Consider the following 13,084-nt stretch of genomic DNA (forward strand, 5'->3'; position numbering starts at 1 on the left):
TGTGGGCTGTGCATGGGGACCTCCTTCCAAAGAGTCCAGTAGAGAAAAGGGGGTAGGGAGAAGAATAAGTGTACAGTGCGGAGACCTGACAAACACTACCTCAGTCAAGTGATCAAGTCAGCACCAACAGTGGTAAGCAATGTTGACAGTAAGAACCCTTCCTTGGTAGGATGTGATAAGCATAGCACTTTACCTCTGTGATCTTCCTTCCAAAACCCCATAGCGCTAGTCTAATCCTGAGAAAAACAGCAAATTCCAGTAGAGGGCCAGCCTACCAAAGATTGTGCCAGTACTCCTCAAAACTATCAAGGTCATCAAAAATAAAAGGCTGAGGCCAGGCATGGTGGCCCACACCTGTCATCCCAGCACTTTGGGAGGCTGAGGTGGGTGAATCACAAGGTCAGGAGATCGAGACCATCCTGGCCAACATGGTGAAACCCCGTCTTTACCAAAAATACAAAAATTAGCCAGGTATGGTGGTGTATGCCTGTAATCCCACCTGCTCGGGAGGCTGAGACAGGAGAATCACTTGAACCCGGGAGGCGGAGGTTGCAGTGAGCTGAGATCACACCACTGCACTCCAGCTAAAATAAAAATAAAAATAAAAGGCTGAGACACTGTCACTAACAGGAGTCTAAGACATAACAAATTAATGTATCCTGAATGGAAACCTGGAGCAGAAAAAGGCATAAGTAAAAGGAAGGAAATCCGAATAAACTGTACACTTTAGTTAATATAACAACAGTGCTTCGTTAATTTTAACAAATGTAATACACTAATAATGTAAGAATTTAGTAACGGGGTAATTGCAGGGAGGTGTGGCACATGGGAACTCTGTACTCTTACAATTTTTTCTGTAAATCTGTTCTAAAAATTAACGTCCATTATTATTTTTTGGGGGGAGGGACACAGTCTTGCTCTGTCACCCAGGCTGGAGTATAGTGGTGGGATCTCAGCTCACTGCAACCTGCGCCTCCTGGGTTCAAGCGAGTCTCATGCGTCAGCCTCCCCAGTAGCTAGGTGCCTACCACCACACCTGGCTGATTTTGTATTTTTAGTAGAAGACGTGGTTTCACCATGTTGGTGAGGCTGGTCTTGAACTCCTGACCTCAGGTGATCCACCCGCCTCAGCCTCCCAAAGGGCTGGGATTACAGGCGTGAGCCACCACGCCCGGCAAAAATAACGTTCATTACTTTAAAATAAACAAACAAAAACACGTGGCCGACGGGGGCGGTGCAGATCCGACCTTCCGGAAGCAAAACAGGGCTTTGTACCGAACAAAGATGGCGGCCGCCGGCGTCGGGAGGAGGGCTGCCCTGAAGAAAGATGGCCTCCGCGCGAGGAGGAACCGGAAGCGCGGGTCTGGCGGCGGTACTGGTTCGCCGTCGGCGCGAGAACGCGCAGGGTGGCGCGGGTCCGGGCATGAAGCTGGGCCGGGCCGCGTTGGGCCTGCTGCTGCTGGCGCCGTCCGTGGTGCAGGCGGTGGAGCCCATCAGCCTGGGACTGGCCCTGGCCGGCGTCCTCACCGGCTACATCTACCCGCGTCTCTACTGCCTCTTCGCCGAGTGCTGCGGGCAGAAGCGGAGCCTTAGCCGGGAGGGTAGGCAGGGGCGGGGGCTGGGGCGGGGGCTGGAGGCTGGAGGCTGGGGCTGGGAGATGGCACTAGGGCTGGGCTAGGACCAGGGGATGGAGGATGGAGGATGGAGGCGGGGGGATGGCACCGGGGCCGGACTAGGACTAGGGCTGGAGCGGGGCTTGGGGGCTGGGCGATGGCACTAGGGCCGGGCCGGGCTGGGGCTGGGGCTGGTGAATCGCACTAGGGCCGGGCTAGGACTAGGGCTGGAACGGGGCTTGGGGGCTGGGGCTGGGGGATGGCACTAGGGCCGGGCCGGGATAGGGGTCAAATCCCAGGAGGGCCGGGCCTGGACAGAGCTGAGTCCGTGCGGGCCGGACCCCGGAAGCCGAGCGGCCCCTGCAGGATGAGGCCTGGCCCCTTGGCCACCACAGATGGGCCAGACTTCAGTTGGAGACCTGAGGAGCCGGGCTGCAGGTTGGCCTACTTTGTGCTAAGCTGGGGGTGGACCGGTGGTAACCTCCCTCCGAAGTGGGCTCTGCTTCCTTTATAGCCTAGCAGGAGACAGGAAGGATGGTGAGGACTTCTTCGGAGCCGACCAGGAGGGACCAAACTGCTTCCTTTCCCCGCCCTGCCTTGAGGTGGGAGGAGCAGCACAGGGGTTAGAGGTGCAAACTGGTGGCAGTGGCAGTGGCAGTGGCACCCGCACCAAGGGCCTTTTCGGGAAGGAACCGGGCCAGGGCTTTAGCATAGGCAGGACCAGCAAAGGGAGGGCTCCCTGGACCACCATCCCCTCTGGGCCAGGAGCTTACAGACCGCAGTACTTGAGGTTTCACAAGGTGCTTGAAGAGCTAGACAGCTTTGCTGGCTTTCTCATGGGCTGTAAATGTGGCTGCCTTTTGTCACTGTTTCTTCCCCACTCCTGATTGGCTTTGTCTCCCCCAGCATTGCAGAAGGATCTGGACAACAAGCTCTTTGGACAGCATCTTGCAAAGAAAATCATCTTAAATGCCGTGTTTGGTTTCATAAACAATCCGAAGCCCAAAAAACCTCTCACGCTCTCCCTGCACGGGTGGACAGGCACCGGCAAAAATTTCGTCAGCAAGATCATCGCAGAGAATATTTACGAGGGTGGTCTGAACAGTGACTATGTCCACCTGTTTGTGGCCACATTGCACTTTCCACATGCTTCAAACATCACCTTGTACAAGGCAAGGATGGGAGTTTGGAATCCCTTCCTGGATGTCGTCGGGTTTGGGGTCTCTTTGTTGTGGGATGAGATTTGGGAATTCTGTGTTGAAATGAGTGATCCCTGAAAACGGTTCACGTCTCAGTTCCCCTTGGAAAGGTGTAGAACTTAGAGTTTGAGATGCGTGGAGCAGTTAACACCATCAAAGCTTTGTGGTGGGTTCTGAAAATCGGTCCAGTGAGTTTGTAGGGTCATGGGATTTTAGAGGTGGACATGATCTAATCCATCTTAGAGATCAACACATCTCACTCTTTTTTTTTTTTTTTCCTTTATTTTGAGACGAAATTTCACTCTTGCTACCCAGGCTGGAGTGCAATGGCATGATCTCAGCTCACTGCAACCTCTGCCTCCCAGTTCAAGCAATTCTCCTGCCTTAGCCTCCCAGGTAGCTGGGATAACAGGCTCCTGCTACCATGCCCAGCTAATTTTTGTATTTTTAGTAGAGATGGGGTTTTGCCAACTTGGCCAGGCTGGTCTCGAACTCCTGACCTCAGGTGATCCGCCCACCTCAGCCTCCCAAAGTGCTGGGATTACAGGCGTGAGCCACCATGCCCGGTCACATCTCACTCATTTTGTGAAAGAGGAAACATATGTAGAGAGTCCTAAGTTTGTTGAACCTACTGTTGCAAACTGCCCTTTTTTTTTCTTTGAGTCAGGGTCTCACTCTGTTGTCCAGGCTGGAGTGCAGTGACGCCATCTTGGCTCACGGCAACCTCCACCTTCTGGGTTCAAGCGAGTCTCCTGCCTCAGCCTCCTGAGTAGCTGTGACTACAGGCATGCAACACCACACCCGGCTAATCTTTGTATTTCTAGTAGAGATGGGGTTTCCCCACATTGGCCAGACTGGTCTCGAACTCCTGACCTCAAGTGATCTGCCCACCTCAGCCTCCCAAAGTGCTAGGATTACAAGTGTGGGCCACCTCGCCCAGCGGCAAACAGCTTTTATGGTTGAACTCACTGATTAGCAGCTTGGGCTTTGGTAGCAGACACATCTGGATTTGAGTCCTAACACTCTCCCAGCTCCATAGTCTTAGGACAGTTGCCTGACCTGAGACTCAGGTTCTGATTTACAAAGTGTTGCTTGTAACAATCCAGGGAACTGTGTCTGTCAAGTGTGTAACATGTGCCTGGTGCATGTTACAAATAAATGTTAACTGTTGCCTTTTAGATCCTTGTAGCAGACCTGCAAGGTGGGCAAAAGTTATTATTTGTTTATTTTTTGAGACTGAGTTTCACTCTTGTAGCCCAGGCTGGAGTTCAATGGCACGATCTCAATCTGGGCTCACTACAAACTCTGCCTCCTGGGTTCAAGTGATTCTCCTGCCTCAGCCTCCCAAGTAGCTGGGATTACAGGTGCGCGCCACTACACCCAGCTAATTTTTGTATTTTTAGTAGAGACAGGGTTTCACCTTGTTGGCCAGGCTGGTCTCAAACTCCTGACCTCAAGGTGATCCACCTGCCTCTGCCTCCCAAAGTGCAGAGATTACAGGTGTGAGCTACCATGCCTGGCCTCAATCAGTTATTTATCCCTGACTGTATCCATGGAAAAATGTGAACACATTTTTCCCTTCTGTTTGGGTGAGCACGTGGGTCACCCACTGTCCAGCGGTTCTGTACTGAAATGCGAATGTTCCACAGGTGTGGTGGCTCACACCTGTAATTCTAGCATTATGGGAAGCCAAAACCGGCTGATCCCTTGAGCTCAAGAGTTCCAGACCAGCCTGGGGAACATGGTGAAACCCCATCTCTACTAAAAAAATACAAAAAAAATTAGTCAGGCGTGGTGGCACGCACCTGTAGTCCCAGCTAGGGGCCTGAGGCAGAAGGATGGCTTGAACCTGGGAGGTTGAGGCTGCAGTGAGCAGAGAGCCAGTGCACTCGAGTGAGACCCTGTCCCAAACAAGCAAGAACCATTCTAGACGAATCAGGATGAGTTGGTCATCTTAGAACTGAGGCTTCGCTAACAATAACTGTGACTTTAGGCAAGTTACTTCACTTGTCTGTGCCTCAGTTTTCTCATTTGTAAAAGAAGGAGCACAGTGGTAACTACCATGATGGGTTTTGGGAGGTCAGAGTAAAATGTTTTATGAACAGACCAGGCGCGGTGGCTCACACCTGTAATCCCAGCACTTTGGGAGGCCAAAGCGAGTGGATCACTTGAGGTCAAGAATTCAAGACCAGCCTGGCCAAGATGGTGAAACCCCATCTGTACTAAAAATACAAAAATTAGCTGGGCGTGGTGGCAGGTGCCTGTAGTCTCAGCTACTCAGGAGGTTGAGGCAAGGGAATCACTTGAACCTGGGAGGCAGAGGTTGCAGTGAGCTGAGATCACATCATTGCATTCCAGCCTGGGTGACAGTGTGAGACTCTGTCTCAAAAAAAAAAAAAAAAGTTGTATGAACAGTTCTTAGAATATTGTTGTGTCCATAGTGCACGCTCAGTACATGTTCCCTGTTACTGCGTATAAGTTAGTAGGTCACCAGAGTAGGAAATCCTGGCTGCTGGAGCCTAACAAGTCTGAATGAATCCTTGTTTATTTCATTTTATTTTATTGTTTATTATTATTATTTGAGACGGAGTCTCACTCTGTCGCCCAGGCTGGAGTGCTGGAGTGTAGTGGGGCAATCTTAGCTCACTGCAACCTCCGCCTCCCAGGTTCCAGCGATTCTCAAGCTTCAGCCTCCCAAGTACCTGGGATTACAGTCACCCGCCACTATGCCTGGCAAATTTTTTTTTTTTTTTTTTTTTTAATGGAGTCTTGCTCTGTTGCCAGGCTGGAGTGTAGTGGCGTGATCCCAGCTCACTGCAACCTCCGCCTCCCGGGTTCACACAATTCTCCTACCTCAGCCTCCTGAGTAGCGGGGACTATAGGTACCTGCCACCATGCCCAGCTAAATTTTGTATTTTTTTTTAGTAGAGACAGGGTTTCACCATGTTGGCCAGGCTGGTCTTGAACTCCTGACCTCAGGTGATCCGCCCACCTCAGCCTCCCAAAGTGCTGGGACTACAGGCATGAGCCACCATGCCTGGCCCTAATTTTTGTATTTTAATAGAGATGAGGTTTCACCATGTTGACCAGGGTGGTCTCAAACCCCTGACCTCAACTGATCCCATCTGCCTCAGCCTCCCAAAGTGCTTGGATTACAGGTGTGAGCCACCGTGCCCAACCTCACCCCCTTTTCAAATAAAAATCAGTATCCTCATGACATCCCACATTGCCCCTTTGATGACAAAAGAGCAGCAGCTCTGACAGCATCTGTGTGGCATCTCGCAGCGCGGGAACTGTAATCAGAGTATCGGGCTTTGGAGTGAGACAGGACTGGGCTCAGGTCCCAGCTCTGCCCTGTATAGCTTACTCCAGTCTCTCGGGCAAGTGGAGTAAGCTCGCTTTCTGCCTCAGTTCCCTCACCTGTAAAATGGGTATGATAGTGCTCACTCCATGGGGTTGTTAGGAACAAAGAACATTTTGTGCATGTAAAGTTCTTAGTGCTGAGTGCACAGTGGTCTGTGAGTGAAGCTGCGGTTCTCAGTGGTAGAAGATGCTGATTGATGGCCCTGGCTGAGAACTTTCTGTTGGCTTTTTCCCCTTGTAATTCAGGATCAGTTACAGTTGTGGATTCGAGGCAACGTGAGTGCCTGTGCAAGGTCCATCTTCATATTTGATGAAATGGATAAGATGCATGCAGGCCTCATAGACGCCATCAAGCCTTTCCTCGACTATTATGACCTGGTGGATGGGGTCTCCTACCAGAAAGCCATCTTCATATTTCTCAGGTAAGGTCAGGGCTAGGACGTGATGGATGGGCCCCGAGCCCAAGTCTCCGAGCTCTAGGAGAAAACCCCATCCTTACCCGCTGAACTTGTTTTGCAGCAATGCTGGAGCAGAAAGGATCACAGATGTGGCTTTGGATTTCTGGAGGAGTGGAAAGCAGAGGGAAGACATCAAGCTTAAAGACATTGAACATGCCTTGTCTGTGTCGGTTTTCAATAACAAGAACAGTGAGTAGGGCCATCCCACCGCCAGTCCCATCTGGTTCCTAATCCTGCACCCAAAGTGTTAAAGCGTTAGGGTCACTGTCAGCATCACCTGGGAGCCGGGTAGAAAGAAATGCAGATTCTCAGTCCCTTTCCGAGTCATGAGGGGAATCTTTACTGACACACTCCAGGTAACTTTTATGAACACTAATGTTTGACAAGTGCTGTTTTATTTTTGTTTTTGAGATAGTTTTACTCTGTCACCCAGGCTGGAGTACAGTGGCATAATCTCGCCTCACTCCACCTCCGCCTCCCAGGTTCAAGCTATTCTTGTGCCTCAGCCTCCTGAATAGCTGAGGGATTACAGGTGCATACCACCACCCCAGCTAATATTTGTATTTTTAGTAGAGACGGGGTCTCACCATGTTGGCCAGGCTGGTCTCGAACTCTTGACCTCGGGTGATCCGCCCACCTCCGCCCCCCAAAGTGCTGGGATTACAGGCATGAGTCACTGCACCCAGCTTATTTTTTGAGACAGGGTCTCACTCTGTCACCCAGGCTGGAGTCCAGTGGTGTGATCTCAGCTCACTGGAGTCTTGACTTCCTAGGCTCAAGTGATCCTGCAGCCTCAGCTTCTCATGTAGGTAGAACCACAGGCTTGTGCCACCATGCCTGGCTAATTTTTTTTTTTTTTTTTTTTTTTTGTAGAGACGGAGTCTTCCTATGTTGCCCAGGCTGGTCTTGACTTCCTGGACTTAAGTGATCCTCCCGCCTCAGCCTCCCAAAATGCTGGAATTATAGGCATGAGCTACATACCTGGCCTGCTGGGTTTTTTTTTTTTTTTTTTTTTTTTTTTGAGATGGAGTCTCACTCTGTCGCCCAGGTGTGATCTCGGCTTACTGCAAGCTCCACCTCCCGGGTTCACACCATTCTCCTGCCTCAGCCTCCCAAGTAGTTGGGACTGCAGGCGCCCACCACCACGCCCGGCTAATTTTTTGTATTTTTAGTAGAAACGGGGTTTCACCATGTTGGCCAGGCTGGTCTCGAACTCCTGACCTCAGGTGATCCGCCCGCCTCAGCCTCCCAAAGTGCTGGGATTACAGGCATGAGCCACTGCACCCAGCCAATTCCCCCATTTTCTTCAGCTACATGATTTTCTTTTTTTTTTGAGACAGAGTCTCCCTCTGTCGCCCAGGCTGGAGTGTAGTGGCGGGATCTCAGCTCACTGCAAGCTCCGCCTCCCGGGTTCACGCCATTCTCCTGCCTCAGCCTCCCAAGTAGCTGGGACTACAAGCACCCGCCACCTTGCCTGGCTAGTTTTTTGTATTTTTTAGTAGAGACGGGGTTTCACGTGTTAGCCAGGATGGTCTCGATCTCCTGACCTCGTGATCCGCCCATCTCGGCCTCCCAAAGTGCTGGGATTACAGGCTTGAGCCACTGCGCCCGGCCGATTTTCTTTGTAGAAGAAAGAGCCAGTAGTTGAGCAACGAAGGCTGCCAAGGGCAGCTCAAGGGGAGAGATGACCTGTTAGTTTTTACCTTTCTCTTCATTGCCCAAGAGCAACAGCCAAATAGTGGTTGAACCCTTATTTTGTACTGGGCACCGTGTGAAACACTCTGCCTGCGGATTTCACTCAGTCTTCACCATACCTCGTAGTGTAGAGACTGAGAGACTCAAAGAGATGTGGCAGCTTGCCCAGGGCCGTGCAGCCTGTTCAGTGTCTCTGATTCTAAAACCTGAGCTGTTAAGTTTTAGCTCGCTACTTCTCCAGGGAATGTCATGAGACCTTTGACCTTGAATCTGGGGAGGCGGAAAGCCAGCATAATGGAGGCTCACTCACTGGCTAAGACCTGTGAGTTGTGCAGGGCTGCCTGTTCAAGCCTTTGCGCTTCAGGTTCTGGAGATGACAAAAACAGAAGGGCTCATTTGAGACAGACTTGCCAGGAAATTCATCCTACAGTTAGTGAACAACATGGGGTACCGTATGTCAGTGTGTGCAAGTGGAATACTACTGAGGCCAGACAAGCATTTTGCAACATGTTGGATAGTTTCTTGCCTTGCCAAAAAACATGAGCACATGCAGCAGAGACCTTAGCCTAATGCTGAGGCAGATGAGCCCAGTGGCCTCGAATCCACGCTGTGGAGGTTACACGGCACTCAGGAGCGCCAGCCTGGGAGTCGGGCAGCCCTGGCCCACAGACTGACTGTGGCCTCAGGCAGATGGCTGAACATTCATTCAACACATGTATATGGAGCATCTGGTAGGTGCCAGGCATCATACCTAGGACTGGGGGCACAGCAGTGAACAAACACAGAAATTCTTGCCCTTATAGATCCTACATCCTAGTGATAATAAAGAAAGAAAATGTATCAGATGATGCGGGATAGATACGTTGATGTGTGTGATGTGTTTGTGTGTATACATGCAGTACATATGCACACATCACACATGTACACACATGGACATATATATATATCTTTCTCCCCAGCGCCAGTAGAGGAAAAAAAGAAAGGCTTTGGGGTGCAGGGTAAGGATGGGCTCTGCTTTAACAGAGTGGACAGGGAAGGCTCCCTGTGAGGGTAGCATTTGGGCTGACCTGAGGGAGTGAGCCATGTGGATGTCTAAGGGAAAAGCATTCCCCAGTGCAGACAGCACATCCAGGGGCGTGAGCAGGGCCTGTGCTTGGAGTCACTGTGGCTGGTTGAGGATAAACAGAGGAGGGGAACAGGAGGTGATAGAAGAGGCGAGATTTGGGGTGGAGGTGCAGACCGTGGAAAGCCTTTTGGGCCATGGTGAACCTTGGGTCTTATTCCAAGTGGAAGAGAGAGGCCTGGAGGGTCCTGGGCAGGCGGTGCTGTGATCTGACAAGGCCTTCACAGGACCTTGCTGGCAACTGGGCGGAGGACAGACCCACAGCCACAGGGCCAGGGAACCCAGCGTGGAAGTAGTGGGGGTGGAGGGACATGGTCGGGTTCTGGGTGTGTTTCGAAGGTAGAACCTGTACGACTTCCTGCAGAATTGTATGTGGAAACAAGAGAGGAACCAAGGACCTAACTTGGGCAATGGGAAGGGTGGCACTGCCATTGAAGGGAAGGGACAGCAGGAAGGACAGGCGTGCGCAGTGGACTATGGCATCAGGGCATCAGAGCAGAGCCGTGAAGCTCCAGGGAGGCCATCAGGCTGGGAGGGCAAACTTGGGAGTCCTCAGGAGATAATTGTAAAGTCTCAGGGTTGCCTGAGGTCACCTGTCATTCCTGGGTCTGCGTGGTTGGGTCCGTGTGGCTGGGGCTCTGCCCTGAGGTCCCGCCCAACCTGCTCCACCTCCCGCTCTCCATGTCCATTCTGCTGTGCGGCATCCGTCACTCCAAGCACCATCTGAGACTGTTTCCTGATTTGTCAGGTGTCTCCTGCCCTAGAGTGGTAAAGCCGTGAGGGCTGTCTGCCCTCAGCTGTGTCCCCAGGCCCAGGGCGTGCCTGGCAGAGAGCAGGCCTCTGAGAACCAGCTCGTGATAGCGAGACTGCTCCTTGTTCCCATTCAGTGGTTGGTTCTGTTCTTTCCCTGGCCACAGGCTCCACTCTTATCAGTCAGCCACACATTTATTGAGTACCAATTGTGTGCAAAGCACTGTTGGGCATGAAATGCATTAACCCAGTGAATGAGGAGGAGCTTGGGTTGGGGACGGAGCCCCAGAATTACATGGCAGAGCAGAAGGGAATCAGCTCACTAGAAGACACGCGTGGGCTGGTGGGCGACGTAGTGTGTGCTGTGTCATCTGGGGCTGGGAGGAGGCGTCCTGGGTCAGGAGTTCCAGGAGCCCAGGAGGAGTGGATGGGGCAGGTGCAGAGCCAGCCCACATTCAGGGGAGAAAACACGGCCAAGGCCAGGCCTTCACGGAGCCCGGCGTGGGCTGCACATCCGCACTCCCGAGGCTAGTTTTGGTGCCCGCATGCTCTGCAGGGGCTGGGCACTGTGGCAGCGGCAGCAGCCTTCCCTGTTAGTCCAGCTGCTGAAACTCCAGGGGGAGTAAATTACCAGCGTGGCTGGTTGTCCTTCCCGGGAACTCTTCTTGCCTCCTGCTTTCTGTGGAACTCTGCCTTCCCCACTGCCTCTGCTTGTTCCTGGGCCCCAGGACCTCTTTCCTATCTTCAATCTCTTGAGTCATACCTTGGGAGGCCTCCCCCAGCCCGCAGTGTAAAGAGGGTGTCCCTTTCCACTGTCACAGAAGGATCCCAGTGTGCAGGTGCCTGTTAACATCTGCCTTCCCCACTGATCTGGAGCTCCACAAAGGAGAGGGCACACACAGTAGGTGTGTGTGGGATGGATGGGAGGGTGGGTGACCCCAGTAGGTGTATGTGGGATGGATGGGAGGGTGGGTGACCCCAGTGGGTGTATGTGGGATGGGTGGGAGGGTGGGGACCCCCAGTAGGTATGTGTGGGAAGGATGGGAGGGTGGGTGACCCCAAGTATGTGTATGTGGAATGGATGGGAGGGTGGGTGACCCCAGTAGGTGTGTGTGGGATGGGTGGGAGGGTGGGTGACCCCCAGTAGGTGTGTGTGGGATGGATGGGAGGGTGACCCCAAGTATGTGTATGTGGAATGGATGGGAGGGTAGGTGACCCCAGTAGGTGTGTGTGGGATGGGTGGGAGGGTGGGTGACCCCAGTAGGTGTTTGTGTCATGGAGGGGAGGGCGGGTGACCCCAGTAGGTGTGTGTGGGACAGATGGGAGGGTGGGTGAGTGACCCCCAGGAGGCGTGTAGAGGGTGGGTGGGTGGATGTGGATGAACAGCACCTTGTTTCTTCTGCCCAGGTGGCTTCTGGCACAGCAGCTTAATTGACCGGAACCTCATTGATTATTTTGTTCCCTTCCTCCCCCTGGAATACAAACACCTAAAAATGTGTATCCGAGTGGAAATGCAGTCCCGAGGCTATGAAACTAATGAAGACATTGTAAGCAGAGTGGCTGAGGAGATGACATTTTTCCCCAAAGAGGAGAGAGTTTTCTCAGATAAAGGCTGCAAAACGGTGTTCACCAAGTTAGATTATTACTACGATGATTGACAGCCATGATTGGCAGCCGAGTCTCTGCTTGGAGTTGGAAAAGAAACAACACTCAGTCGTTTCTCGCCTCCTCCCCCAGCTCCTTTCCCTGGAAGAGGAATCAGAGTGAATGTTTCCTGTTTGATGTGACAGGAATTCTCTCCCCGGCATTGTTTCCACCCCCTGGTGCCTGTAGGCCACCGAGGGACCATGGGCAAGGACATGCAGCTTCCCCAGCCCACACAGAAGGAAGGAGCCAGCTGCCAGCCCACTCATCGCAGGGCTCATGATTTTTTACAAATTATGTTTTAATTCCAAGTGTTTCTGTTTCAAGGAAGAATGAATAAGTTTTATTGAAAATGTGGTAACTTTATTTAAAATGATTTTTAACATTATGAGAGACTGCTTAGATTCTAAGTTGTTGGCCTTGCGTGTGTGTTTTTTAAGTTCCCGTCACTATAACATATACTGTGATGTATCTTTACTGGAAATGAGCCCAAGCACACGTGCATGGCATTGGTGCCACAGGAGGGCATTGCTGGGGATGTGGCTGGAGCACGAGCCAGCTCTGTCCCAGGATGGTCCCAGCGGACGCTGTCAGGGGCAATGAAGTGTTTAGATGAAGGACAAGTAGGTTAAGAGGACGCCTTCAGGCACCACAGATAAGCCTGAAACAGCCTCTCCACGGGTTTTAACCTTAGCAACAAAGGGAGCTGTGGGAATGATTTTGGCAACACTGTCAACATTTGTTAGAAGTATTTCCAGCTTGTCAATTGCCAGCCACTCTATTTTGCAAAAGGTGACCCTTCACTGTCCATTCCGAATGAGCCACACGTGCTCTGCTGGATTCTAAATTATGTGAATTTTGCCATATTAAGTCTTCCTCATTTATACTAGTTTTTGTTACATTCAGTCAAATCCCCAAAACCTCCTATAAAGCTTAGCTGCCCCTTCTGAGGATGCTGAGAACGGTGTCTTTCTTTATAAATGCAAATGGCTACCGTTTTACAATAAAATTTTGCATGTGTCATTGGTGAGTACGTTTTTGAAGAGGGAGAAGTGCCTCTCCACTGTAGGTCTTGTGAGGTGAGGCTGCGAGTGAAGACCTAGCAGAACAATCCAGGTTGGAAAGAAAGTCTCACCCAGGGATCTGAGGATCTTACGATGGCTCTGTCCCCTCGCCCAGTGGTCTGGGAAGTCGCCCTCCATTGTGCGGTTCCTGGAGCTCCTGACACCCAGCCACGGA

General features: G+C 51.8%; 1 protein-coding gene across 2 annotated transcripts; it reads left to right on the forward strand.

Moving 5' to 3' along the window:
* Nucleotides 1-1,258: 1,258 nt before the first annotated feature.
* Nucleotides 1,259-12,865, forward strand: TOR1A (torsin family 1 member A). Of its 2 annotated transcripts, XM_025359556.1 has the most exons (6): nucleotides 1,259-1,601; nucleotides 2,520-2,785; nucleotides 6,422-6,597; nucleotides 6,695-6,822; nucleotides 10,998-11,000; nucleotides 11,609-12,865. In XM_025359556.1, the coding sequence occupies exons 1-6, from the start codon at nucleotides 1,328-1,330 to the stop codon at nucleotides 11,857-11,859; spliced, it is 1,098 nt and encodes a 365-aa protein (XP_025215341.1). In that variant the 5' UTR covers nucleotides 1,259-1,327; the 3' UTR covers nucleotides 11,860-12,865. The 2 variants fall into 2 exon arrangements, with proteins under 2 accessions (XP_025215341.1, XP_025215342.1); XM_025359557.1 differs by lacking the exon at nucleotides 10,998-11,000.
* The last annotated feature ends 219 nt before the right edge of the window (nucleotides 12,866-13,084 follow it).

The sequence above is a fragment of the Theropithecus gelada genome, chromosome 15 (genome assembly GCF_003255815.1).
Source record: "Theropithecus gelada isolate Dixy chromosome 15, Tgel_1.0, whole genome shotgun sequence".
NCBI classification, from domain to species: Eukaryota; Metazoa; Chordata; class Mammalia; order Primates; family Cercopithecidae; genus Theropithecus; species Theropithecus gelada.

Coding starts and splice junctions, on each gene's coding strand:
- TOR1A (XM_025359556.1), top strand. CDS start 1,328: ATGGCCTCCGCGCGAGGAGGAACCGGAAGCGCGGGTCTGGCGGCGGTA. Junction 2,786..6,421: donor CAAACATCACCTTGTACAAG/GCAAGGATGGGA, acceptor CTTGTAATTCAG/GATCAGTTACAGTTGTGGAT. Junction 6,598..6,694: donor GCCATCTTCATATTTCTCAG/GTAAGGTCAGGG, acceptor CTTGTTTTGCAG/CAATGCTGGAGCAGAAAGGA.